Source organism: Dromiciops gliroides, chromosome 5 (genome assembly GCF_019393635.1).
Source record: "Dromiciops gliroides isolate mDroGli1 chromosome 5, mDroGli1.pri, whole genome shotgun sequence".
In the NCBI taxonomy this organism is placed as follows: domain Eukaryota; kingdom Metazoa; phylum Chordata; class Mammalia; order Microbiotheria; family Microbiotheriidae; genus Dromiciops; species Dromiciops gliroides.
In genome coordinates this window covers 52,481,829-52,508,475 of record NC_057865.1, presented here as the reverse complement: position 1 = coordinate 52,508,475, position 26,647 = coordinate 52,481,829, and the positions used below count along the sequence as shown (strand labels likewise).

General features: G+C 38.2%; 1 protein-coding gene across 6 annotated transcripts in view; it reads right to left on the bottom strand.

Annotated features, from left to right (window-relative positions):
- Window positions 1-880: 880 nt before the first annotated feature.
- The window catches only part of ABCB1 (ATP binding cassette subfamily B member 1), a 210,255-nt gene continuing 184,488 nt past the window's right edge, over window positions 881-26,647 (bottom strand). For 4 of the 6 annotated variants that reach the window (XM_043965961.1, XM_043965963.1, XM_043965962.1 and 1 more), the window contains 7 exons: window positions 22,578-22,678; window positions 21,100-21,240; window positions 19,311-19,467; window positions 18,196-18,393; window positions 15,761-15,967; window positions 3,379-3,525; window positions 881-1,723 (listed from right to left, as the gene is read on the bottom strand). In XM_043965961.1, coding sequence (XP_043821896.1) covers window positions 1,517-1,723; window positions 3,379-3,525; window positions 15,761-15,967; window positions 18,196-18,393; window positions 19,311-19,467; window positions 21,100-21,240; window positions 22,578-22,678 — 1,158 coding nt within the window. In that variant the 3' untranslated portion in view covers window positions 881-1,516. Of the gene's footprint in view, window positions 1,724-3,378; window positions 3,526-15,756; window positions 15,968-18,195; window positions 18,394-19,310; window positions 19,468-21,099; window positions 21,241-22,577; window positions 22,679-24,820; window positions 24,844-26,647 lie in introns of those variants that run through there. The other 2 variants (XM_043965967.1, XM_043965966.1) reach the window with 2 other exon arrangements.

Below are 26,647 nucleotides of genomic sequence, written 5' to 3'. Positions count from 1 at the left end.
AGAAAAGACCCATGATGATCTATCAACATCCTTTAAAATATTTCACCCGGGTCCCAGGTGTGTGTGAAAGAATTTCAGAAGACCATTATCTTAATACTGTATTTCCCCCCTTAAAATCATTCTTATATCAAGAAGTCCTTAGCCATTAATAGGTCACATTTTAAAATATTACTAGCACTCCCTGGTGGATAACATAATTAATCATCTTGAGACTTGCCAGCATCACAGAAAAGGAGTTTTTATTTGGGTCAGGGTTGTTCTCAATGCAATCTGGGAATCATATTATGCTTGAGGGAACATATTTAAGAAAGGGTCCTAGACAATTTTTTTCCATACTGTTGCCCTGTGATTTCTGGTTAACCATACTATAATTTGAGAGGGGGATCTTGTAATCTAATACATCTGAACTCACAGAACCTGAACTCTCCTCCATTGTGTTTTGGGTTGCCATTCTTGTAGGAAATTAATTCTATGGAAGGTAAGTCAGTTTTGAAAGGAAAACAGTAATACAGTTTTATATTTTTCAAAGTGTAAAAATAATAGAATTCCTTAACAACACTTTGCAGCAGCAGTGCAAAATATTAACAATACACCAAAGGAAGATTCAATCTCATGATTCAACATTTCTGTTCTGGCCCCAAACAAATGAATGAATCTTGCTTTGATTTTCTATTGTCATTTTTTGGTCATAATAATTCAAGTTGAAAGGTAACAAAGAGGGTTAAGCATAAGGGTGAACAACATTGCACACCTCTGTAGGACCCAGTATGAGAAAACAGCAGAGTAGGGTTCTCTTATTTTGAACCAACTACCTCACAATAGAAATCTATAATATTTTGATAGGGAAGTGGCATACTCAGTGTAGATTTAAACAATATTATACCAGTCCAAGAAACGTTCAGTTTTTATTATAGGCATTTGCATTTTACAAAACAGTTATTTCAGGAATTCCCACCCACCTCCTCTTTGGTCAGAGCATCTTTATTTTTTTTAAGCAAGGAAAGTCAGCTACTTTCTGAAGGAGACTAGAAATAAAAAATAAAATCGCTTAAACATTTGTTAAAAACCACAACAACAAAAACAAACTAGCTAACCTCAATACTCCCATAAGTTTCATAATGCATGGGACATTGGTATATCTTCCTTAAGTGTTGTTCCTTCTCTTCTGAAGACACTGAATTCTACAGGCAGAGATCCAGTTGCAGCAGTTGATTTTTTTTTTTTTTTGGGTGAGGCAATTGGGGTTAAGTGACTTGCCCAGGGTCACACAGCTGTAAGTGTCAAGGGTCTGAGGCCAGATTTGAACTCAGGCAGGTCCTCCTGAATCCAGGGCCGGTGCCTTATCCACTGCGCCACCTAGCTGCCCCGCAGCAGTTGATTTTTTAAAAACAGAGAAGAGACAACCTATAGGACTTGCTTTCCGGCACTTAAGGCAGAAGTTTATGACTACGATTCCATTTTTAAACACAAATACAAGAAATATGTCACTTATGAAATGCAGAGAGTGAAAAGGAGTTCAAATGCGCTTTGCCCCAGTCTGAACGTTGACCAGTGAAAAATAGATGCCTTTCTGAGCCAGCAGCTGTTGGTGTGTGCCTTGTTCTTTGACCTTGCCATTCTGGAATACTACAATAAGGTCGGCATTCTGGATGGTGGAGAGGCGGTGAGCGATCACAATACAGGTACGACCTTCTCTGGCCTTGTCCAGGGCTTCTTGGACAACCTATTCAGTAATTACATACATGGTTATTTGTAAGAGAAAAGTCAATTCTAACTTTTTAATTCCTTTTCCTCAATATTCTTCCCACTTCACTTCCCTAACAAAAGGTGTTTTGCTTGCAGTTTTGTGTCAATAAGATAGAAGGCAGGTTGTGCAAAGCTAAGAACTGGGTAGGTAAATAGAACATTTTACAACTATCATATATATATAATTTGTTTGTTTTTTGATAATATTTAATTTTTTCCCAATTACATGTAAAAACAATTTTAAACATTCATTTTTTTAAAAAAATTTTGAGTTCTAAATTCCCTCCCTCCCTCCATTCCCTTCTCCTCTGAGATGATAAGCAATTTATATAGATGTATAAGCAATTTGATTTAGGTATGCAATCATAGCATATATATTAGTATTTTCTAATATTAATATATTAACCATAAATAAGATTTGCTTCTTAGTCTTATTGAGCTCATTCCACCATTAAAAACATTTATTAGAATATCTGTTTTCTGCACATGCTACCATGTTGTGTTTGCATATGTACAAACCAAGGCTCTTGGAAACCTTTTGCACCAAAGTGGGTAGGAAAGTTTGGATGCTTCATTTCCACAAGGTGATTTTTGAGGCAAAGAGTCATCTCTGAAACATTGGAATAATCCTTTGCTATTTCCAGGTTATGGACACAGCTCAAGAGATTGTGTGTACTTGGTTTCCCTCCTCCACAAAACAATAACAAAACAAAACAAAACAACAACAACAACAACAACGGTGTTTGCTCTATCTTAAGTCCTAAATAGACAGTCCTCAGGTTTTGTGACTGCCTCATCCTCTCTGTATTCAGTTTTTGGTCCTATGTTGACCTTGGCAACTGGGAACAGGAAATGAAGAATTTGTACAATCCTTAAAGCAATGACGTTGCTTTCTCAGCCTCTAATTTTCCTAGTTGCACTGACTGATCATTTTAAGTAGTAAGTAGATTCCTTTGATACCGTCAGTGGAGGGAACTCCAGGTACCAGAGTAAACAACTTCTTCATTGATGCAGAACAGCAACACATCTGTACTTATACCTAGGTACCCACTAATTGGGATAATCTCCTGGAAGTGGTCAGATGTATTCAAATTCACACTCTTCAAAGTTGTAATTATATAATAGGGTGACAGGTTCTAGCCCAATGGAAATATGCCACTCAAATTTGAATAATGTGACCACTTCAAAGAGATTAATAATTTCCATTAATGGGGACCCAGCTGTATGGTGGGGCATTGACTCCTAATGTAACTGGCCTAAGGTTAGTGTAGCTACAGTATGTCACAGAAGTCTTTCTGATTCTAAGACCAAATTAAGTGGTGCAGTGGGCCTGGAGTCAGGAAAACCTGAGTCCAAATGCAGACATTTACTGGGTGATCACTTAGCCTCTTGTCTACCTTAGTTTCTTCAACTGTAAAATGGGGTTAAGAACAGTACCTAACTCGCAGCACTATTGTTAGCATGAAATGAGCCTAGTATAATTCCTGGCATTGAGTAGGTGCTTAATAAATGCATGTTCCCTTCTATTTCCTTTATGCTACCATTTCAACTCTATGACTCTGGCTATACTAAGTATTCATAGTAAAAGAAAGTAAGTTTTTTTGTTTTTTTCTGAATACAATAAGCCCAAACCTTTTCACTTTCTGTATCCAGGGCTGAAGTGGCTTCATCCAACAACAGGATCTGAGGGTTTCTTATGAGGGCTCGAGCAATGGCAATACGCTGTTTCTGACCCCCTGAGAGCTGAGTCCCTTTGTCTCCCACTCTGGTTTCATATTTCTGTTTAAAGATGAATTTGGTTAATGTGAAAAATGGAGATGCTGGTAAAAATGAAAGTTATTATGTTGACAATGAGTTTGCAGTAAAAGACACTTTGCTTCTTGAAGGTAAATTAAAATGAAAAAATTATGATGACAAAAGCAAGTAAGAAGGAAACTTAAAATAAAATAATAAAAATCAACAAGATGGAACAAAAGTACAACTGACTGATATACAAAGAGGTTTTTTTGTTTTGTTTTGTTTTGTTTTGTTTGGGTTTTTTTTGGTGAGGCAATTGGGGTTAAGTGACTTGCCTAGGCTCACACAGCTAAAAATTGTTAAGTGTCTGAGGCCAGATTTGAACTTAGGTCCTCTTGAATCCAGGGCCGGTGCTCTATCCACTGCGCCACCTAGCAGCCCCCAAAGAGGTTTTTGAAAGCATCAATGAAATGGGTGATTCACAAATTTAACCAGAAAAATGGAGAAAAAAAAATCAAATTACCAAAATCAAAACTGAGAAAGGAACTGATCATAATGAATCAAGAAAACCATCAGAGATTAAGGCACACAGGTATATGACAACAAAACTGAAAATTTCGACAATAGCTCAAGTTAATATAGGGCTTTAAAATTTATAGAATGCTTTGTATACAATTTCTTGGATCCTCACACCAGTGCTGTTAGGTGGTAATATTGTTTCTGGTCTAAAAGGAGCTTAAGTGACTTTAAAATGTATTCATTGTAATCAATGATCAATTCATTCATTTTTACTATGAATTCAAGGATTTTTTGTACCGTTCTCCTAGTATTAATCTTATCAACAAGAAAAACTGTTATATGATTGTATCCTTTAATATACTTTAATAAGAATACAAACATACATTTTTGTTGGAAACAGTGTTTATAGGAATAGACTGATTTTTTAAATGTAGTTAAAAATATCTACGGTATATACAGGAAACTAGCCAGAAAAAAGCCATTTAAAGTGAATCTATTTAAAAGCAAAACCAACATTTTAAAATAGTAACCAAAGGGTTTTTATTGAGACTAAATCATGAAAAACTAAAACTTAGGAAACTTTATTTCATCTTAATAAAATGCTTTAAAGTTGCAAGTTTATATTCTTACAATGAGCAAAACATGTATGAACAGATATTCTTCACTTCAGGTTACACCTTAAAAGTACAATTATAGAGAGGATTGGGCGGCTAGGTGGCACAGTGGATAGCGTGCTGGGCTTGAAGTCAGGAAGAATTATCTTTCTGAGATCAAATCTGTCCTCAGACACCTACTAGCTGTGTGACCCTGGGTAAGTCACTTAACCTTGTTTGCCTCAGTTTCCTCAGCTGTAAAATGAGCTGGAGAAGGAAATGGCAAATCACTCCAGTATCTCTGCCAAGAAAACCAGTAAAGGGGTTACGAAAAGTTATACACAAGTGAAAAAAATGACTGAGAGGATCATAGGGACAAAAAACAGTTTCGGGTTTCATCATTCCCCCCAGACTAACAACCAGCAAGAAACAACCAAAAACAATGGCAGAATGGATCATGTTATTAATTAGGGACGGATGTTGAAATGGGACTCATTTTTAAGTGATAACTTTATTAGGATTATTTTTTGTGTTATAATGATGTTTGCTTATCTGTCTTTGCCACTTTCTAGGGAAATGGTGTGATGAAATCCACTGATGGAAAGCTTGTCTCAGATTTTGAAAGATCTGGGTTCAAGAACTGCCTCAAACACTGGATTATGTGATTCTTGTAGGCAACTGACCTTCCCAGTGTCTTAGAGACAATGCTTTAAGACTGAATTGTGGGAGAGCTGTTTATAGACATGAAAAGAGGGAATTTCCCCATTAGGAGTTCCCTATAACTGGTCAGTCAGTCAATAAATAAATACTTATTAAGCAGCTCTTCTGTACCAGGCACCAAACAAAATCATAGATGTCTAAAACAAAAGGAAACCTGCACCTAAAAGAACTAAGATAATGAATATTCTCTCTCTATCCAAAATAAAGCCCTACCTAGCATCAAATGCAATGGAAAATTAAAGGCATTCTCACCAAAAAGATGAGTAAAGCTGTTCACTGACACCATTATTATCCCATAGTTTTAAGAATGTTAGCTATACGAGGGGCAGCTAGATGGCGCAGTGGATAGAGCACTGGCCCTGGATTCAGGAGTATCTGAGTTCAACTCCGGCCTCAGACACTTAACACTTACTAGCTGTGTGACCCTGGGCAAGTCACTTAACCCCAATTGCCTCACTAAAAATAAAAAAAATTAAAATAAAAAAAAATAAAAAAAGAATGTTAGCTATGCAATACAATGATCCAAGACAATTCCAAAGGCCTCACGATGGAAAATGCTCTCCACATCCAGAAAAAGAACTGTGGATTCCAAATGCAAATTGAACCATACCATTTTTCTTTTTTTTTCTTGAGGTTTTTCCCTTTTGTTCTGCTTCTTCTTTCACTACATGTCTAATGTGAAAGTGTTTAATATGATTATACTTATATAACCTATACTAGATTGGTTGCCAGCTTGTGAAGGAGGGTGGGGAGGGAACAAAGGAAGGGAGGAAAATTTGGAACTCAAAATCTTATAAAAATGAATGTTGGGGGCAGCTAGGTGGTGAAGTAGATAAAACACTAGCCCTGAATTCAGGAGGACCTGTGTTCAAATCCAGCCTTAGATACTTGACACTAGCTGTGTTACCCTGGGCAAGTCACTTAACCCTCACTGCCCTGCCAAAAACAAAACAAAACAAAAAATTAATGTTGAAAACTCTCTTTAAAAGTAACCTGAGGGGTAGCTAGGCGGCGCAGTGAATTGAGCACCAACCCTGGAGTCAGGAGTACCTGAATTCAAATCCAGCCTCAGACACTTAACACTTACTAGCTGTGTGACCCTGGGCAAGCCACTTAACCCCAATTGCCTCACTAAAAAAAAAAAAAAAGTAACCTGGAAAAAAATAAAATAATATTAAGATTGAAAAAAAAAGAATGTTAGCTATAGCTATAAGGCAAGAAAAAAAGAAATGAAAGGAAGAAGCATTATTAAAGAAGGGTATAATTAGAAAATCTCAAGAGATCCAACAAGAAAGTTAATGAAGGCTCTTGGAAGATATCAGAATGTAAAATATAATGCCTCCCCCAATCACCACCATACTATGCATCACCAAAAGAAACCAGGGGAGATTAAAAGAAAGATAAATACAATTTATAATTACTAATTAAATATAGAGTACTTAAGCATATCAAGGCATGCCCAAGAACTGTAGGAAGATCACTATAAAAACAATATTAACAGAAATAATGAATTAAATAATTAGACAATCAAGACACTATAGTAAAAGGCCAATAATAAATAAACTTATAATTTGATGCAATATTAATAAATATACTAAAGGAGGACTTCATATATTAGCTAAACCCTAACAACAATTTATATGATAGACGTGCATAAACTAATGAAGAGCAAAGTAAGCAGAACCAAGAGAATGTTTTATACAGAGTAACAGCAATATTGTTTTAAGTACAACTGTAAGTGACTAAGTTATTTTGACTATTATAAATACCCAAATTAACTATAAAGGACTTATGAAGGAAAACACTATCTGCATCCAGAGAAAGAAATAATAAATAGAAGTATGTTTAGAATGATTTTTTGCACACACATAAATTTGTGTCTAATGGTAGCCATATCTAGGTGGAAGGGAAATAAACCAGAATTGTTTTGACCTATTCCAATGGTGAGTTTTAGCTTTTTCCTTGAAATTAACAATGTGACACAATATTTTTTCTTAATTTAAACAAAGTAATATTTTAAAATGGCAATGAGCGAAGGCAGTTTTTATCACCGTTTTTGAAGTACTGAATACTAAAGTAGGTGGTATAGTGGATAGAGCAATGGACTAGGAGTCAAGAAGACCCAAGTTCAAATAGACCCTCATACACTTACTAGTTGTGGGACTTTGGGCAAATGGCTCAACCCCCTGTCTGTCTCAGTGTCCTCATCTGTAAAATAGGAATAATAATGGCACCTACCCCTTATGGTTGCTATAAGGATAAAATCATGTAATATTTGTAAAGCACTTGGCAAACCTTAAAGAATGATACCGATTTAGGGGAGAGGGAGGAAGAGATAATATACAGTTCAATTGCTTCACTGGAATGAATGAAATGTCACAAGAGCTGAAGGAAGTGACCAGTACACAGGGTGGTTGTAAGGTGAATAAGATCTGATGTATAGCACAGTGTGGAAAAAATTCACATTGATGAGCACATGGACATTTCTAGGTATGTACCACTGATATTGGAGCACGCATGTCTGTGTGTGTGTGTGTGCGCGCGCGTGTGCAACAATTTGATGTGCTGATCAAAATACACACTGTACAATCATTGTGTACAAAGTATAGTTTATGTAAAATTTCCTAGTAATTGTGTACATAGTACAAATAATTGTTATTTTAACTCTTTGACCACAGGGTGGTGCTCTTGGCATTGTTTACAAAGAAAGCTTTCTAAAAGAGAATTTTAGTTTTTTAATTATCATCTCTCTTTGATTATTCCAGCTGTACTCAACTATGAGAGGCAGCACAATATGGCAGATAGAAGAGAGAGGGTCTCAGGCAAACCTCTGAGACCCTTATGTACTGATCTTCATCAGTTCAAGAAGCATCCACCCTTTAGTTCCCTACATAGATGAAATCTGAAGGTCCAAACCATTCCTTCTCCACTTCCCAACAAAAATTCCTAGTTGCTACATATTCTCAAATGGTCATTTAAGAAATGTCATTTGGGGACTCAACTTTTTTTTAAAGTACAGAATCCCTTCTCTTCAGGTTTCAAAAGTTCATACTTCCAGAGAAATAACTTTATAACCCATCAAGTCCACCTTTTTTTTTCAGATGAAGAAACTGAGGCTGAGAGAGGAATTACAAAGAATGTAAGGTCATGTGGTCTGACCCCCCCCATTTTATGAGGGGCCTAAGGAGAGTAAAGTCTTGTTCAAGGTCACAAGGGTAGTGTCAGAGGTTGACTCTGAACCAAGATCATCTGACTCCAGAGCCCATACTGGGCTGTGCCAACCCTCCAACTGTCTATGCTGTGGTCTGTGAACTTATTTTAAAATATTTTGATAACTGTGTACCAATATAACTATTTTCCTTTGAAATTTAATTCACTTAAAAACATTATTCTGAGGAGGGGCCAAAAAATCTATGACATAAGGTTAAGAACCCCCTGTGGCGCAGTGAATAAAGTACCAGCCCTAGATTCAGGAGGACCTGAGTTAAAATCTAGCCTCAGACACTTGACACCAGCTTTGTGACCTTGGGCAAGTCACTTAACCCTCACTGCCCTGCCAAAAAGAAAAGAATATTTTGGCCTGGGAGTAGGCAGGGAGAACCATGGCACAGGTACACTGAAATGGCAATAGGCTTATAAGGAGAAAAGTCTCATGTAAATGCTAGAATTACTGTTTTCCATAGGTCTGAACCCTTTACCAAATTGCTGACTTTATTCTTGACAATATTTAATTTTTAGTCAAGATACAGTGGAATGAGCCCTGGTCTTGGGTTCAAATTCCACCTCTAACATTGGGCTCAGGTCCCCCTGAATCCAGGGCTGGTGCTTTATCCACTGTGCTACCTAGCTGCCCCCTCACCTCTTTTATTTTTGGGGGGAGATATTTCCAACATAATCAATTCACACTCCTGCCATCTGTCTATGTAAATTCCTTTTACCTGCACCAATGATGATAGAGGTCTTAGAAGTTACATGTATCATTTCCCATATAGGAATCTAAACAGTTTATCCTTATTGAATCCCTTATGATTTCTCTTTCATGTTTACCCTTTTATGCTTCTCTTTTTTAATGTAAAACATTTCTATATTAGTCATTTTGTACAAGAAGACCTGAATAAAAGAAAAAAAGAAAGTGAAAAATAGCATGTTTCAGTCTGTATTCAATTAATATCAGTTCTTTTTCTGGAGGTGGATAGTATGCTTCATCATTAGTCCTTTGGGATTGCCTTGGAGCATTGTATTTCTGAGAATAGCTAAGTTCTACATCAAACAATATTGTAGTCACTATGTATGATGTTCTTCAAGTTCTGTTCATGTCACTATGCATCAGTTCATGTAAGTTTTTTTCCAGGCTTTTCTGAAATGATCCTGCTTGTCATTTCTTACAGCACAATAATATTTCAATACAATTATATACCACAGCTTGTTTAGCCATTTCCCAATTGATGGGCACACCCTCAATTTCCAATTCTTTGCCACCACAAAAAGAACTGATATAAATATTTTGTACAAATAGGTCCTTTTCCCCTTTAAAAAAAATCTCTTTCAGATACATACCTAGCTGTGTTATTGCTGGATCAAAGGGTAGGCACAGTTTTATAGCCCTTTGGGCATAGTTCCAAATTGCTCTCCAGAATGGTTGTATCAATTCCCAACTCCACCAACAGTGGATTAGCATCCCAGTTTTCCCACATTCCCTCTAACATCCAACATTTTCCCTTTTTGCCATCTTAGCCACTCAGATACGTAGGAGGTGGTACCTCAGATTTGTTTTAATTTGCATTTCTCAGCTCAGTGGTGATTTAGAGCATTTTTTCATCAGACCATGGATAGCTTTGATTTCTTTGTCTGAAAACTGACTTTTCATAGCCTTGACCATTTATCTATTGAGGAATGACTTGTATTTTTATAAATTTGACTCAATTCTCTGTATAGTTGAAAACTGAGGGCTTTATCTCAGAAACTGGCTGCAAAAACTTTCCCCCAGTTTCCTACTTTCCTGATAATTTTGGTTGTATTGATTTTATTTATGCAAAAATCTTTTTAATTTTATATAATAAAAATTATCTATTTTACTTTGTGCTTCTCTCTAGTCTTGTGTTTGAAAGTCAAATTTTCCATTCAATTCTGGTCTTTTCATGAGGAATTCTTGAAAGTCCTCTATTTCAGTAAATGTCTATTTCTCTCCTCCCCAATATGCAGTTTTACAGGGTAGGTTATTCTTGGTTGTATGTAATTCTAGTTCCTTTGCCCTCCTGAATATCATATTCCAAGCCAGCTAATCCTTTAATGTTGAAGCCGCTCAATCTTGTTTGATCCTGACTATAGCTCCATGATATCTGAATGGTTTCTTTCTGGCTGCTTGCAATATTTTCTCCTTGATCTGGGAGTTCTGGAATTTGGCTATACTAACTCCTGGGAGTTATCATTTGGGGATCTCTTTGAGGAGGTGATCAGTGGATTCTTTCAATTTCTACTGTATCTAAGATATTAAAGTAGTTTTCCTTGATAATTTCTTGAAATATGATGTCTACAACCTGTTTTTTATCATGGTTTTCAGGTAGTCCAATAATTCTTAAATTATTTCTCCTTGAGGGGGCAGCTAGGTGGCACAGTAGATAAAGAACCAGCCCTGTATCCAGGAGGATCTGAGTTCACATCCAGCCTCAGCCACTTGACACTTACTAGCTGTGTGACCCTGGGCAAGTCACTTAACCCTCATTGCCCTGCCAAAAAATAAAATCTCTCCTTGGTGATCCAACCATGCTGGAGAATAATTTGCAACTATGTCCAAAGGGTAATCAAACTATGTATGCCCTTTGATTCAGCAATGCCACTAGTATCCCAAAGAGATCATAAAAAGGGGAAAAGGATGTACCTATACAAAAATGATTATAGCAGCTATTGTTGTGTTGGCAAAGAATTAGAAATTGAGGGGATGCCCATCAACTGGGGAATGGCTGAACAAGTTGTGGTATATGAATGCAATGAAATATTATCATGCTATAAGAAATGATAAGCAGGTAGATTTCAGAAAAACCTGGAAAGACTTAACTGGACTAATGCTGAGTGAAGTGAGCAGAACCAGGAGAACATTGTTCACAGTAACAGCAATGATCAACTGTGATAGACTTAGCTCTTCTCAGCAATACAATGATCCAAGAGAATTCCAAAGAACTCATGATGGAAAATGCTCTCCACATCCAGAAAAAAAGAACTGTGGAATCTGAATGCAGATTGAACCATACTATTTCTACTTTTTTGAGTTTTCCTTTTGTTCTTATTCATCTTTCACAACATGACCAATGTGGAAATATGTTTAATGTGATTGTACATATTTAACCTATATCAGATTTCTTTCTGTCTTGGGAAGAGGGGATGGAAGGGAGGGAGGGAGGGAGAAAAATTTGGAACAGAAAATCTAATAAAAACAAATGCTGAAAACTATCTGTACATGTAACTGCAAAAATAAAATACTATTAAGATTAAAAAAAGAAATGATGAGCAGGTGGATTTCAGAAAAACCTGGAAAGACTTGGATGAACTGATGCTTAATGAAGTGAGCAGAACCAGGAGAACATTGTACATAGTAACAGCAACATTGTGTGATGATCAAATATTATTGACTTAGCTCTTCTAAGCAATACAATGACTTAAGACAATTCCAAAAGACTCATAATGGAAAATGCTATCCACATCCAGAGAAAGAACTATGGAGTCTGAATGCAGATTAAAGCAAACTATTTTTACTATTTCTGCGTGGATTTCCCCTTCTGTTTCTTCTTTTACATCATGACTAATATTGACATGTTTATATGATTGTACATGTAGAATCTATATCAGTTTGTTTGCCATCTTGGGAAGGATGGATGGGAGAGATGGAGGGAAAAATGTGAAACACAAAATCTTATTTTAAAAATGAATGTTGAAAATTATTTTACATGTAATTGGGGAAAATACTATATAAAAGAAAAAAATCCCTTCTTGATCCATTTTCTAGGACAGTTTTTTCTGATGAGATATTTCACAGTTTTCCTATTTTTTCATTTTTTTCACTTTGTTTTACTGTTTCTTGAAGTCTTGTGGAATTTTCAGATTTTGCCTGCCCAGTTATAATTTTTAAAGAATTATTTTCTTCACTAACCTTCTGTATCTCTTTTTTTGATTTGGCTTCTTCTGCTTTTAAAGGAGTTTTTTCCTTGAGTGAATTTTTGTGCTTTATTTACCATTATGCCAATTCTGTTTTTTCAGTTATTTTCTTCAGTATTTTTGTGCCTCTTTTACCAAGCTGTTAATACTCTTTTCATAATTTTCCTGTATTACCCTCATTTCTTTTCCCTCTTTTTCCTTTACCACTCATCTTTTTCTTTATCACTTCCAGTAATTTTTGTTGCGCTTGTGTCCTGTTAACCTTTTTTTTCTTTGATGCTTTGCTTGTACCTGTTTTTTAAGTTTATTGTCTTCTTCTGAGCTTATGTTTGGTCTTCCTTGGCACCATAGCTGCTTTTTGTGGTCAAGTCCTAATTTTGTTGTTTTCTGCTCATTTTTCCAGACTCTTTTTTCTTTCTGTCTTTTTGTCATTGTTCTTGTTTTTTGGTGGGGCAACAGGAGTTAAGTGACTTGCCCAGGGTCACACAGCTAGTAAGTGTCAAGTGTCTGAGATCAGATTTGAACTCAGGTCCTCCTGAATCCAGGGCCGGTGCTTTATCCACTGCGCCTTTTAGCTGCCCCTAAACTCTTTCTTGAATTTGAACTTTATACTGAAGTTGGGCTCTTCTCACCTAGGAGTGGGGAGGCAGTGTCCCAAGCTTTAGGCTTTCTCATTGCTGCTGTTTTCAGGGCTGGTGTTCTGCAAGTTTTTGGTGCTTCCAAGGTGGTATGATATGGGGACAGGTGTGCTCTGGTCTTTACCCAGGATGGGTCCTTGTTTCCCTGCAGTCACAAGCATTAATGGAACTGTGACCAAGTCCCTTGCTCTCCTTTGGTTCTCTGCTAGTGTCAGGCTGGGAGGTCCCAAAGCACAAGTGTGTGTTCAGGAAAGGCTTCCACTCCATTGTCACAGACCTCTCCTATCAACCTTCTAAGTTTTCTTACACTGGAAAAATGTCTCACCGTGACATTTTGTTGGCTCTGCTACTTCAAAATTTGATTTCAGCATTATTTTAAAGTTGTTTGGAGGGACATATTGAGAGAGTTCAGTTGGGTTGCTGCTTTTAATCTGCCATCTTGGCTCCATCCCCTAACTGATTTTTCTGCATTCATCTAAGCAAGGGCTCAAGATCAAGGAGATAACAAGTTGAAGAGAGATTGAGTGTTAGCAGTTCCAAAGTGATATTGATCCTGTTCCCAGGGCCAGTCAGGAGGTAACATATCTTTCTCTATAACCCAAAGATAGGCTTTTCCTGGAAAAAGTCCAAGTCTTTACATTGGTGGTTTTTCATTGAGTGAAACTTGAGGCCTGTTCTCTCTTCCCTTGTAAATGAACATTGGACCAACATTGTGGTCTGGACAGTGTACCCAGGAGGGATAAGAAGGGAAACTGGGAGTGGGTGTGAAAAGAGGGGAATGAGGAAATATTTAGGGATGGGATACAACAGATCTCTGAATCCAGGGTGCCCACCAGGCCCTAGGACTAAGGAAGGTTAGGGCCCAGCAGCTTAGACTGAAGGTTCAGCATGGTTAGAAAATTTAGAAAGTAGGAAAAAAGATGAAGTTTCTGGGCCAAAACCCCCACGATCTGAGAGACCTAAAATTCATAAATTGTTTTTCTCACAGGCTTTGCTGTCTCTCTTTTCTTTTTTTAGTGAGGCGATTAGGGTTAAGTGACTTGCCCAGGGTCACACAGCTAGTAAGTGTTAAGTGTCTGAAGCTGGATTTGAACTCAGGTCCTCCTGACTCCAGGGCACCACCTAGCTGCCCCTGCTCTATCTTCTCAACTGCATGTTGTCAATGTTCTCATTCACATCCCACACTCTGGCCAAACTGGATTACTCTGTTTCCCTGAGTTCATGCTCATCTCTACCTCCTGGAATCCAAAATACCTTCAAGGTCCAGCTCACAGGCCATCTTTTCCATGAAGTCTGTTTCAGATCCCCGTGTTAGAAATATTTCTCTCCTGAGGACTTGGCAAATTCTCTAATACTATAGATATTAGACAGATAAATAAGATTGTAAGCTCCTTGAGTATTGGATTTTGCCTCTTTTTGTATCCTCAGTGCTTAGTAGATTTCCTGGAATATTGTAGGCACTTAATAATGAGAGAGTGAGTGAGAGAGAGAGAGAGAGAGAGAGAGAGAGAGAGAGAGAGAGCAAGCGAAGGGGGGAAATATAGATAGGCACATAGCTATAAAACTGTAATAGACTTTAGAGGTTATCAAGTCTAGCCCTTCTCATTTTACAGAGAAGGAAACAGCAGAAGAGATTAAGTGGCTTGCCCAGGGTCAGACATTACCTGAGGCAAAATTTGAACCCATCATCCTGAATGTGAGTGGAATGCTTTATCCATTCTACTATACTCCCTCTCATTTCATTTGTACTTCACTTATAGGATCATAGATTTCAAGCTGGAAGGGATTTCAGAAGTCCTCTTGTTCAGCCCCTTTCATTTTATAACAAAAGAACCTGAGATTTTAGACAGATTCAATGGTGGAAGTAGCGTAGTGGATGAAGAGAGTGTGGAACCTGGAGTTAGGAAAACCTGAGTTCAAATCTAGCTTAGACATTTAGTAGCTGTGTAATCCTAGGAAAGTCATTAAATTTGTCTTCCTCAGGTTTATCAACTATAAAATGGGGATTATAACAACACTTACCTCATAGGATTGTTGTGAGGATCAAATGAGATATTTGTAAAGTGCTTTGAAACATCAAAGAATTATATAAATACTATTATTAATAACAATGATGATGATTATTATTATTCAATGACCTTGGGTCATTGTTGTTATTTTGGTCATTTTTAGTTGTGTCAATTCTTCATGATCTTATTTGAGGTTTTCTTGACAAAGGCACTGAAATGGTTCTTCATTTTATAAATGAGGAAACCAAGGAAAATAGAGTTAAGTGACCTTCCCAGGGTCACATGGCAAATAAGTGTCTGAGGCTGGATTTGAACTCAGAAAGAGGAGTCTTCCTGCCTCCAAGGTCTGCACTCTCTGCACTATGCCACTTCGTTGTCCAAATTATTATTCCCAAGGTCACTTAATTATCAGAGCCAGGAAATGTAATCTACATCCTCTGCCTCTAAATTCATCACTCATTCCACTGTACCATATTTATACATGAGTGATCTCCCCTCTTAGATGATACAGTTAGGTTAACTAAATGAAATAAAGGATGCTAGGTCTTCTGAACATGGATTTCTTATTGCCAAGGAGAGAGATGGCAAAGCAGAGGGATTAGGAGACCAGCGTCTCTTTGTGGTTTTAAAGGGCAAGACAATGACTTACTTTGGGGAGTGTTTCAATGAAAGGATGGATATTGGCGGCTTTGGCTGCATTCACGATCTCTTCCTGGGACACCACCCTGCTGTTGTTTCCGTACGCGATGTTCTCTGCAATGCTGCAGTCAAACAAGATGGGCTCCTGGGACACGATGCCAAGCTGAGCCCGCAGCCACTGGACATTAAGCTCCTTGACATCTTGGCCATCAACTCTCTGAAAGCAAAAGTCCAACTCATCAACAAGCATCTGTTAAGCCCTTACTCAGTGCCAGGCACAGCGCTCAGTTCTGGGGGTGATGAAGATCAAAACCAAACTCTTTCTGCCCTCAATGAGCTTACATACTGCTAGAGTCGATGATATGCACATACAGGAGGTGACATACAATATAGGTGCAAAGTAATTTTAAGTGGGAGGGTGAAAAAAAAAAAAACCTCAACAGGAAGAGGAAGAATTTCATGGAGATGGGGGTGGTTGAGGAGAGTCCTAAAGGAAACTAGGAATTCCAAGAGATGGATGTGAGGAAGGCAAGTGTCCAGGCAGACAGTACAATGGCACAGAGAGAGAAGACAGTGTCACGTTGGAGGAACAGTAAGGACAGCATTGTCTGCAAATTGAGAGAAGGGAAGTTACATGTAATTACCCAGAAAGCACAAATACAAATAACTGTGCCCGTTTTTTTTATTTTCTAAGACTAATAGTTTTATTTCATGCATGGAATTATTGAGTGATTGCCAATTTACCACTATGTGTTGTGATAACAGTATCTTGTTTGGTTTCCTGGAGTTGACTAAAAAGGGATCTCACATGTACAGAACTTTGAGAAAATAGTGACTGTTTGCTGTGCTTTGGCACTGGCTCCCACCTTTGTGGATCACAACACCTGGATGGAGACATCATGGTGCCTGGGTTCTCTTATGTCACAGTGTCCATTTTTTGGCTAGGGAAAGGATGGTGTCCATGGGTTGCTCATCCAATCTTCATGACAAATTATGGCATATAAAATACCACATATATACTATACATTATGATGATGAGTCTACAAGCCAATTCAATAAACATTTACTAAGCAACTACTATGTGCAAAGCCCTGGGGATAAAAAGCCAAAAAAGGAAAAATACCCTGCTTTCAAAAATACCCTATACATTTGTCCTCCCCTCCATTTAATTGGAAAGACAACATATACGTATGTGTGGAACAAATACAAAATAAAAATGAGATGGTTCAGGGATGAAGAACACTGAAAAAAGCTGGCTTCAGGTGGAGAGAGATTCAAAAAAGGTTTTGCATAGAAGAGATAGTACATCAGCCAGCACAGGGGTTCTTACCCTGGGATCTATGAGCATGGTGTTTTGCTTTTTTTTTTTAGTTTTAACCACTGCGGGGCAGGTAGGTTGCACAGTGGATAAAGCACCAGCCCTGGATTCAGGAGGACCTGAGTTCAAATTCGACCTCAGACACTTGACACTTACTAGCTCTGTGACCCTGGGCAAGTCACTTAACCCCAATTGCCTCACCAAAAAAAAATCAACAACTGTATTTCAAAATCATTGTTTCCTTTGCAATCTGATGTATTTTACTCTATGCATTTAAAAAACATTCTTCTGAGAAAGGGCCCATGGGCTTCACCAGATTTCCAAAGGAAATCCATCTCACAACACACATACACACACACACACACACACACACACACAAATTTGAGAACCTCTGAAATAGTTTATTTCAAAGACAGAACTTGAATTCAAGTGTTTGTGACTCCAAGGGCAGAGTTCTACCCACCCTGTCATACTGTTTCTCATCACTGAAAGTATTTAATCAATGTTCACTGAACTAAAGGCTACCATGGGAGCACAAGGCCTTATTGCTTCAAAACTGCTTTCTCTGTCTTGTCTCTCATCCCTCTGATCATTCCTGTGCTTTGCTGCCAGACCAATCTCCTTCGAACATTCCTTTGTACACATTACATTTCTTGCAATTACATTTAGTAGCTCTCCAAGGTCCTATATGACACACTCCACACTTCCTAGCCTGTGCCTCAAGGCCTTCTATGAGATGGCTTTGAATAATCTTGAGAGGCAAGACCGATGATGGAGGAGAAAGAGTATAGAATGGGAAACAGTCTTGACTCTGCCACCAATTCATTATTTGGGTGACCTGGCTAAGCCAGTTTTACCATCAGAAGCCCGAGGAGGTTGGATTAGATGACCTCTTAAGTCTCCTCTGGCTTTAAATCTTGGATCCTAAGATCTTTTCCCATCTTGTGAGTCAAACCACTCTGAAAAAGAATGTGGGTAATGAGAAGTCTCCTGCTATAAAACACAGCACTGAAAGTCGGCTTGCTAGAAGAGAGAACCTTGGGAAGCATCCAAGGGTGCCTGAATCATGACATGTGATTTCATGTGTTTTTTATAGGAAATGACTGTCCTGAGAACAGTCCACTTACCACGTTTCCAGCTAGGGGATCATAGAACCTCTCAAGAAGTTGCACCACTGTACTCTTCCCACAACCACTGCTGCCCACAAGGGCCAAGGTCTGACCCTTCTTCACCTCCAGGCTCAGGCCTTGAAGTACTGGGATGTCAGGTCGGGTAGGGTAGTTGAATATGACTTCATTAAATGACACATTCCCTTCAAACTTATCCTAAAATCAAAACAGAATTAAATTAACTACATGATGAGCAAAATAGGCTATGTGGTTAATCCCTCTCCACTACCATGTAAGAAACTTTTTAAAAAAAATTTTTTTAACTATTCAATTTTTGGCTCCATTTCAGACACGCTAAAGTACAGGTGGCCCTTTTACAAGGTGGTTGTTTTGTTTTGTTTTGTTTTACATTAAGGCAAATCAGGGGCAGTTAGGTGTCACAGTGGATAGAACAACAGTCTTGAAGTCAGGAGGACCTGAGTTCAAATCCAGCCCCAGACATTTACTATCTGTATGACTCTGGTCAATTCACTTAACCCCAACAGCCTACGAAATAAACAAACAAGCAAATAAATAAAGGCAAATCATGTCCCCTAAATAATATAACCAACAATAAACTTTGATATAACAGGGTTGACTGCCTTTAAGATATGTCTTCTCCCTGACATTAGTATAATAGAAATACATGTATATAGCAAATATACATAAATATTACATATTTGTATAATGTTTATTATTACATACCATACATTTATAAAAATATATATTGTTTGCAAAATAGAATTTTCAGACAAGTTTATTTTATACTCTAGTGTACAAAAATATAATGCGTACATATTAAAAACCCAGACTAATTAGTTAGTTTCTTTTAAAAAACATTTTCATTTGGTGTTATGGAAAATCATACTTATGTCAGGAACAAATATTAAGGGCATGTTCCATAGATTCCTAATTATAACTCAATTCAATAAACATTCATTAAACACCTACTGTCTATAAGGCACCTGGACTGGGCATGGGGGAGACAAAAAAAAAAAATCTTTGTTTTGGAGGCAGTGGCATTTTACCATGTAATCCAAACTAGCCAATGAAGAGTCAGTATGTAAATCATAAAATCCAAATGGGAAACTGACCGGCTTTTGTCCCTCCTCGCTGTAGCTGTCTATCAAAGGTTGTCTTTCCAGGAGCATAATGATGTGGGATGCCGATATTTTGGCTTTGGCATAGTCTGGTGCAAATGAACTGGTCTGCCCCAATGCCATGGCACCAAATACGATGGCTGAAAACACCCTGTACAAAACCAAAGGTTTAAAAAGTCATGATCACAGTGATTTCAATTGAATGTTTCTATACCCAGGGAATGACAGGTCTAATGATTACAAAAATTTGTTGTTTTTTTTTAATCTCTCCTTTTGCCCAAGTCCCATTTGTGAATCCCAGAATCACTGGACTCTGTGTCAAGGACAGTTACTTTCTTGAAGATCCAGATGTTTTTTGTGAGAAGTGTCAAAGTTCTGTAGCTATCACTTTTTTTCTTGTTTCTAATTGTCCTGAGACCTGGGTCAGGCCAAAACAATAGTTTATTATTTTGTAGCTATCATTTTAACCTTTAATCTATACATGAAGGAATTGCACAAACTTAGGGACATAACAAAAGTAGCATAGCTAGCTGTAAGGTTTCTCATTTGATATTCACAACAACCCTCGGAGGTAAAATGCTATTATTACCTCACTTTAAAGATGAAGAGACTGAGGCTGAGAGAGGCAAAGGGACTTGTCCAGAGTCACACAGTTAGTAAATATCTGAGGCCAGATTTGAACTCTGATCTTCCTGACTTCAAGTCCAGTCCAGTCGCCTTGTCCAACCTTTAGCTAATACAAGAATCTTTTCACTTCTAGCCTGTGTGAACATTCCTAAGGATGGCAGCCTGTTGTTGCACAGGTTAACAAAAAAAAATCTCACTTTTTTGTGGGGAGGAGAGGCAATGAGGATTAAGTGACTTGTCCAGGGTTGTATATCTAGTAAGTATCTGAAGCTGGATTTGAACTCAGGTCTTCCTGACTCTTATGCCACCAGGCTGCCCCTCCTCACTTTTGAGATGAAGTTTGTCTTCTTTTCATTTCCAAATATCATTCCTACTTTTGACCTCTGGAACAATAAAGGTTTTTCTTCCATATTACAGCCCTTTAATGTCTTATTCCCTCTATTATTCCCTTTCCCTTTCCCCATCTTGGCCTTCTCTAAGACAAACATCTTTAAGTAGTCCTCCTATTCCTCATATTAAGCTTTTTCAGAATCCTCTCCATCCCTTCACTTTTTCTCTTCATTGCTAGTAGCTTTACTCCAATATTGAATATCAATTTTATATATGCTTTTATATTGGCATGTTATCTTCATGTAATAGAATGTCAATTTCTTTAGGGTAGGTACTATTTTCTTTTTGTGTTTACAGCACTACTTTCTAGCACAGAGCCCGGCATATAGTAGTATAAATGTCACCCCAGTCATTAACTTACTATATCTGCAACCATGGACAAATCAATGGGCCCCAGTGACCTTATGGGCAATATGAGATGTTTGGATGGGTCATCTTTAAACTGTTGATCCTGTGGTATGAACCTCAGAGTAGGTCTGCTTGTCAGACTTTCTCCTTCCCATTCTGTGTTTAGTTGGCCTAATTAAAGCTCTTTAAAGAGAATGTTTGAATTTCTTACCCATCTTCAGGTATTCCCCCCAAAGGGATGAAGACCCTTTGAAAGTCTCAAGAAATGTCACTTTGATATAGTTTTTTCAAGTACCTAGTATTTGTCTCCCATAGCTGTGCCAGATACAGCACCAAAATAAATTCTGTGTCTCAATTTCTTAACCTTAATTCTAGAACATATTACAGGTCAAATTCAGAAACAGACGGAGATACTTACAAGAGCACATCTTGAAAGGTTATATGTCCATGTGCTACCAAGTAGGCGCCAAACCGGAAACATGCAGCATAGGAAAAATACATCATTGATTGGGTGAGAGAAAAAGTTATGCCAAAGATGTGTGCTTTCTTCACAGAATTTCTGAAAGGAATTAAAAAAAAAAGGAATCATGGCACTCAGGTAGGAACGAGTAAGTTTAGTGTAACTGTGGACTTTTTAAATCAAGGGTCTATCCCAACATTGATGAGACAGGGGCAATAATGGCATGGGCCATCAGTTAGCTGTGCATTCTTCTTTGTGATACCCCAAAAGGAAAAGTTATCCTTTTTGAAATCAAACCAAAATACCTAATTTTGTCTTTTTTTAAAAAAACAATTCAATTAATTCTTTCCAAGTGATGGGCTAATCATTACCAAATGAATTCAAATCAGGTCATTGCCCTCTTGAAACTTGCTACACTTCTTCCTCTGGTGGAGCTGCTTCCTGTCTTTCTGCCCACAACTACCTTGTATTTATTATCTTTGTATTTATTCTGCATATACTAGTACATGTATTTATTGTCTCCCTAGTTGAATGTGATCTCCTTGAGAGTGGGAGTGTTTCATTTTTTTTTATTTGTATGCCTATCCCCTGGTGCAAAGTTGGAGTTTAAAATGCTTGTTGATTGACAAGGGAAGAAGGCAGTGAACCGAGGTGAAAGGAAAGTGTAAATACTCAAGGAAGAAAATAGAGTCAGGGGAGGGGAAGATGGAGGAAGTGACATTAGTGGCTAGTATCAAGAAGTCATTTGAGGCCAGCTAGGTGGCACAGTAGATAGAACACTGGCCTTGGAGTCAAAAAGACCTGAGTTCAAATCTCACCTCAGATACTTAGTAGCTCTGTGATCCTGGGCAAATCACTTAACCCCAATTACCTTAAAAAATTATCTAATCAAGTTCAAATCTGGCCTCAGACACATGACATTTACTAGCTGTGTGACCCTGGACAAGTCACTTAACCCTCATTGCCCCTCCCCCCAAAAAAGTAATTTGTGTCACTGCAACCATAGGATGCTGTGACTGGAACTAATGCTCTTTAGGGCTTAATGGGTTTCCATGAGCTGAATAGATATGCTCAGCCAGAGACACTGAGGAAATAGCAAAATAAAGGTGTTATGATAGGGCGATACCCAATCATCTCAGGTACAACAATCAAGGCGAGCTCATAAAGATCTGGCCTACGAGGAAAAATACACATACATACACACCCAGCAACAACTGATTTTTTATGAACTAAACAGAGTCGGTCCTAGCAGAGTCCTAATTAAAACACTGATACTGTAAGCAGTAAATCACTAATAAGCCTCCCATTCTAGAGGTACAACTTTTCTTTGCCCTATAAGGAAAAACAAGTTTTAAAATGGTCTTAGTAATTAAAAGAAAGCCCAACTTTTCTCCCTGTCACCCTCCTTGCCTCTGCTCCATTCCATCTTTTATTACCTGTATGGTCCCAGCAAGCTCTGTTGATACATATATTCAAACTTTTTCTCCTGAGTCAGAGAAACAACAGTTCGGAAATTTTCTATTGCTTCAGTAGCGATCTGCATGAGAGCGTAAGAAAGGCAAATGGTGAGGATATGATAAATAATTTGCATCTTATAATCACGGACTCACTCCAGAATTCATTCCGTTTTTACTTATTCTGCTTCTTAAATATGGGCAATGCGTTTAGTCCTCATTTGATCACTGAATCACAGCGTTATCTAACTGAAAGAACAATCCAAGTGCCAACCAAGCTGGGTGAGGGTGAGGCAGCTCCGTGTGCTACACATACTGCCCAAAGGGCACGATTAGGTGTTGGTGGAGAGAATACCAACTGTGTTCTTGTGTGAATGTATGAAGGACAGAGTGGGATTGAGGGTTCTGATCTTCTTCCTTCCTGCTCTGAGAGAGGGAAATGTGATTCCAGCTTCCCTAGGTGGAGACTAGAGACAAGTGGAGAGAATGAGACCAACTTTGAAAGGAAGACCTATCAGAAGCATGGCTCCTTACCATGTTGCTGATTTCCAATTTCCCTCCCTAGAGACTTCAGGAAATTTCCCATTGGGTGAAATCAGAACTTTCTCTTCTATCTGAAGATCTCACTGACTCGTGTATTTTCAGGTATATTCTAATTCTTATAACATCTCTGAATTCTGCTCACTCTTGGCTTGAAAAATTGGCTTTACTGGCGATTTGCTTTTGTGGTCATCTTTTGTGTGACTAGCATTTGGTGGGAAGGGGCCAAATCAATACATGTGAGATTGGAGTTACCACTTCCCCTTTATGGGAAAGCAACCAAATAACCCAATGGCTTTTGAACTAAAAATCATTCCTGTATGACTAGCAATGTTTACAGGGGCAGAGAGACACAATTCTCATCTGTTACCCCTCTCTAAGGGAAACAGTGGTAAGCCTCAAAGCCCCCCCTTCCTGCTCTAGTCAAAGTAGGAATTTCAATTTCCTTGGAGAGGAGCAAGCATAATTCCAGGGATATCTATCAATACTAGTGCTGTCCCTCTGAGATTCCTTCCTACTCCCCAGGGGCATCTAGGTGGTGAAGTAGATAGAGAACTGGCCCTGGAGTCAAGAGGAACTGAACTAAAATCTCACCTCAAACTTACTAGCTGTGTGACCCTGGGCAAGTCACTTAACCCTAATTGCCTAAACTATCTGGGACCATCTCTAGCCATCCTGATGTATATATTTCCACTGGACCCAGATGGCTCTGGAGGAGAGAGTGAGGTTGGTGGCCTTGAAAAATCCCTCCCTCACTTAAATCCCATTCAGTGCAAGTCAGGACATCACCCCAATGTAATGTACTCTTCTAGAAATGGACAAACAACAACAACTTCCCATTCACCCTGTATAGATCTTGTACGCACATAGTTATCTCCATGTTGTCTCCCCACATCAGACTATGAGCTCCTTGAGGAAATGAACTGGTTTTGCCTTTCTTGGACCTCCAGGGCTTAGCAAAGTCCCTGGCATGTAGAAAGCACTTAATAAATGCTTGCTGATTTTACTTGAAAAAGTGTCTCCCCTCTCAAGTTGCCTGTCTATAACTCTAGACACCCTTACATAGTCATAGACATACTTACAATAGGGAACACCTATTTTGCAGAAGAAATCCGAAAGGTCATCAAGAGTCTAAGTTCCTCATTTCACCAATAAGAAAAGTGAGGCCTAAGGGGTTGGGTAATCTGCCGAAGGTCAAATGGCAGGCAGAACTGGGATGAAACTCGCTTTCCTGACTCACAGTTCAATGCTCTTTCCATTGCAAAATTTCACATTTTAATTGATTAATCACCCAGCTGATTCTGATCAATAATTTCCTTGTGTCTTTTCCCATAGGCCTTGAGTTTAAAACAATGCTATGATGTTTTCAAAATAATAAAAGTAAAAAATGCTCAGAAGACAAATTTTCAGGGTTTGTAAAGATAGTTACAGTATCTGAAAGCATTTTGTGTACTGAGTTCCTATTCTTCTTACTGGTAGTTAATGTATTCTTTCTGAGCTCTTTTTTCCCCGCCCTGAGCATACTCTAAATTAAAAATACTTCGCTGGGCAGGGAAAGAGATTTACTCTGGACTCAAAAACCTCTCATTAAATTTCATACATGTGTATCAACTCTCTAGCTCTGGAACACTGAGATTCCCCACAATTAATGGCCTTATCATAACTCCTCTCACATTAAGAATTACCATTTAAAGGAGTGGTCAGTTGTAGACTTGAAGGCCCTCATAAGAAAAGTTTGTAATTTTGCATTTTTTTAGGTCTGTGAGGAAAAAAATAATTTGTGGTGGGAAAGAACAACAACAATAATAATAGCATTTAGATAGCAATTTAGAGTTTACGAAGCATTTTATAAATATCTCATTTTATCCTTACAACAATGCAGAGAGGTAGGTGCCATTATTTATTCTTTCTTTTTTTTTTTTCTTTTTCTTTGCAGGGCAATGAGGGTTAAGTGACTTGCCCAGGGTCACACAGCTAGCGTCAAGTGTCTGAAGTCAGATTTGAACTCAGGTTCTCCTGAATCCAGGGCCGGTGCTTTATCCACTGTACCACCTAACTGCCCCCCAAGTAGGTGCCATTATCGATTCCATTTCACTGATGAATAAATGGTGGCAGACAGAGCCACCAACAGTGACTTGCCCAGGGTCATGTAGCTAACAAGTGTCTAAGGTTGGATTTGGAAATGTCCTCTTGACTTCAGATTTAGTGCCACCTAGTGGTATTAAGGAGGAGAGGGGGAAGAAATGTTTGGTTTTTTTGTTTTGTTTTGTTTTTTTTAAACACAGTGTGTTATGGTCAGCGGCCATAGTCTTAGGCTGCTATGTGGTTCAGTGGATAGAAGTCTGGTGCTTGAAGAAAACCAGGAATTCCAAGAGACAGAGAAGAGGCATTGGGGACAGACTCTGCAAAGACATAGATAATAGAGGCAGAAGGCCTTGTTGTAAGATAAGGAACAGAAAGAAGGCCAGTTTGGATGGAGCAGAGAATTCACAAAAGGGTATAATAGATAACAGACTCAGAAAGGTCAGTTAAGAATCATATTGTGAAGGGCTCTATATGCCAAACAAAAGAGTCTGTATTTTATCATCTATAAGTTCAAATCCAGCCTCAGACACTTGACACTTACTAGCTGTGTGACCCTGGGCAAGTCACTTAACCCTCATTGTCTCACCAAAAAAACCAAAAACAAACAAACAAAAGAATACATTTAAGAAAGATGTTCAATTATAAAGGTTAAAAGAAAGTTCTTCGACTTAGCTCTCCCCACACACCTTACTCCCTAAACTTATTCCATTTGAAGTCTTACAAATCTGTATTGGAGTGTGAAGGTTTTGAACAAACACATTTCCAAAGGTTTCTAATCTTATTTTCAGCAGTTAGCCTACTCTTGTACACAGTATAACCAGTTACTTTTAAAATAGAAGCTACAAAAGCAGTAGCACTTATGAGTCACACTAAACAAAACCATATAATCACTTAATGATTAAAGAATTCTTTGTCTAGGAGAATGAAGCAATTAAAGAAAAGCTTAACTAGTATCCTGAGATATTATCTTCTAATCAGAGGAGTGATAAGTAGCATTTAGGGTTTCCTCCTGAAATCTTTTCACATCACACAGTTGGGGAAAAAGGAAAATGGTCTAACTAGCTTCCAGTAGTTAACTGTCTCATCACATTTATCCATTCCCCACCCTCCCCAACTGTTGCAGAAATAGGATTTTCAGCATTTAAAAGACTAAAAAGATAAAATGTTTGCATCAGTAAAACAATTGTTATTAAAAGTGACCTTTAAAAATGGATTGGGGGCAGCTAGGTGGCACAGTGGATAAAGAGCCAGCCCTGGATTCAGGAGGACAGGGTTAAATCTGGCCTCAGACATTTGACACATACTAGCTGTGTGACCCTGGGCAAGTCACTTAAGCCTCATTGCCCCTCAAAAAAAAATTTATTGGCAACTTATAGCACTTGGGATGAAAGATGACTGCTCAGGGACATGTGGACTGGCTCTTAACC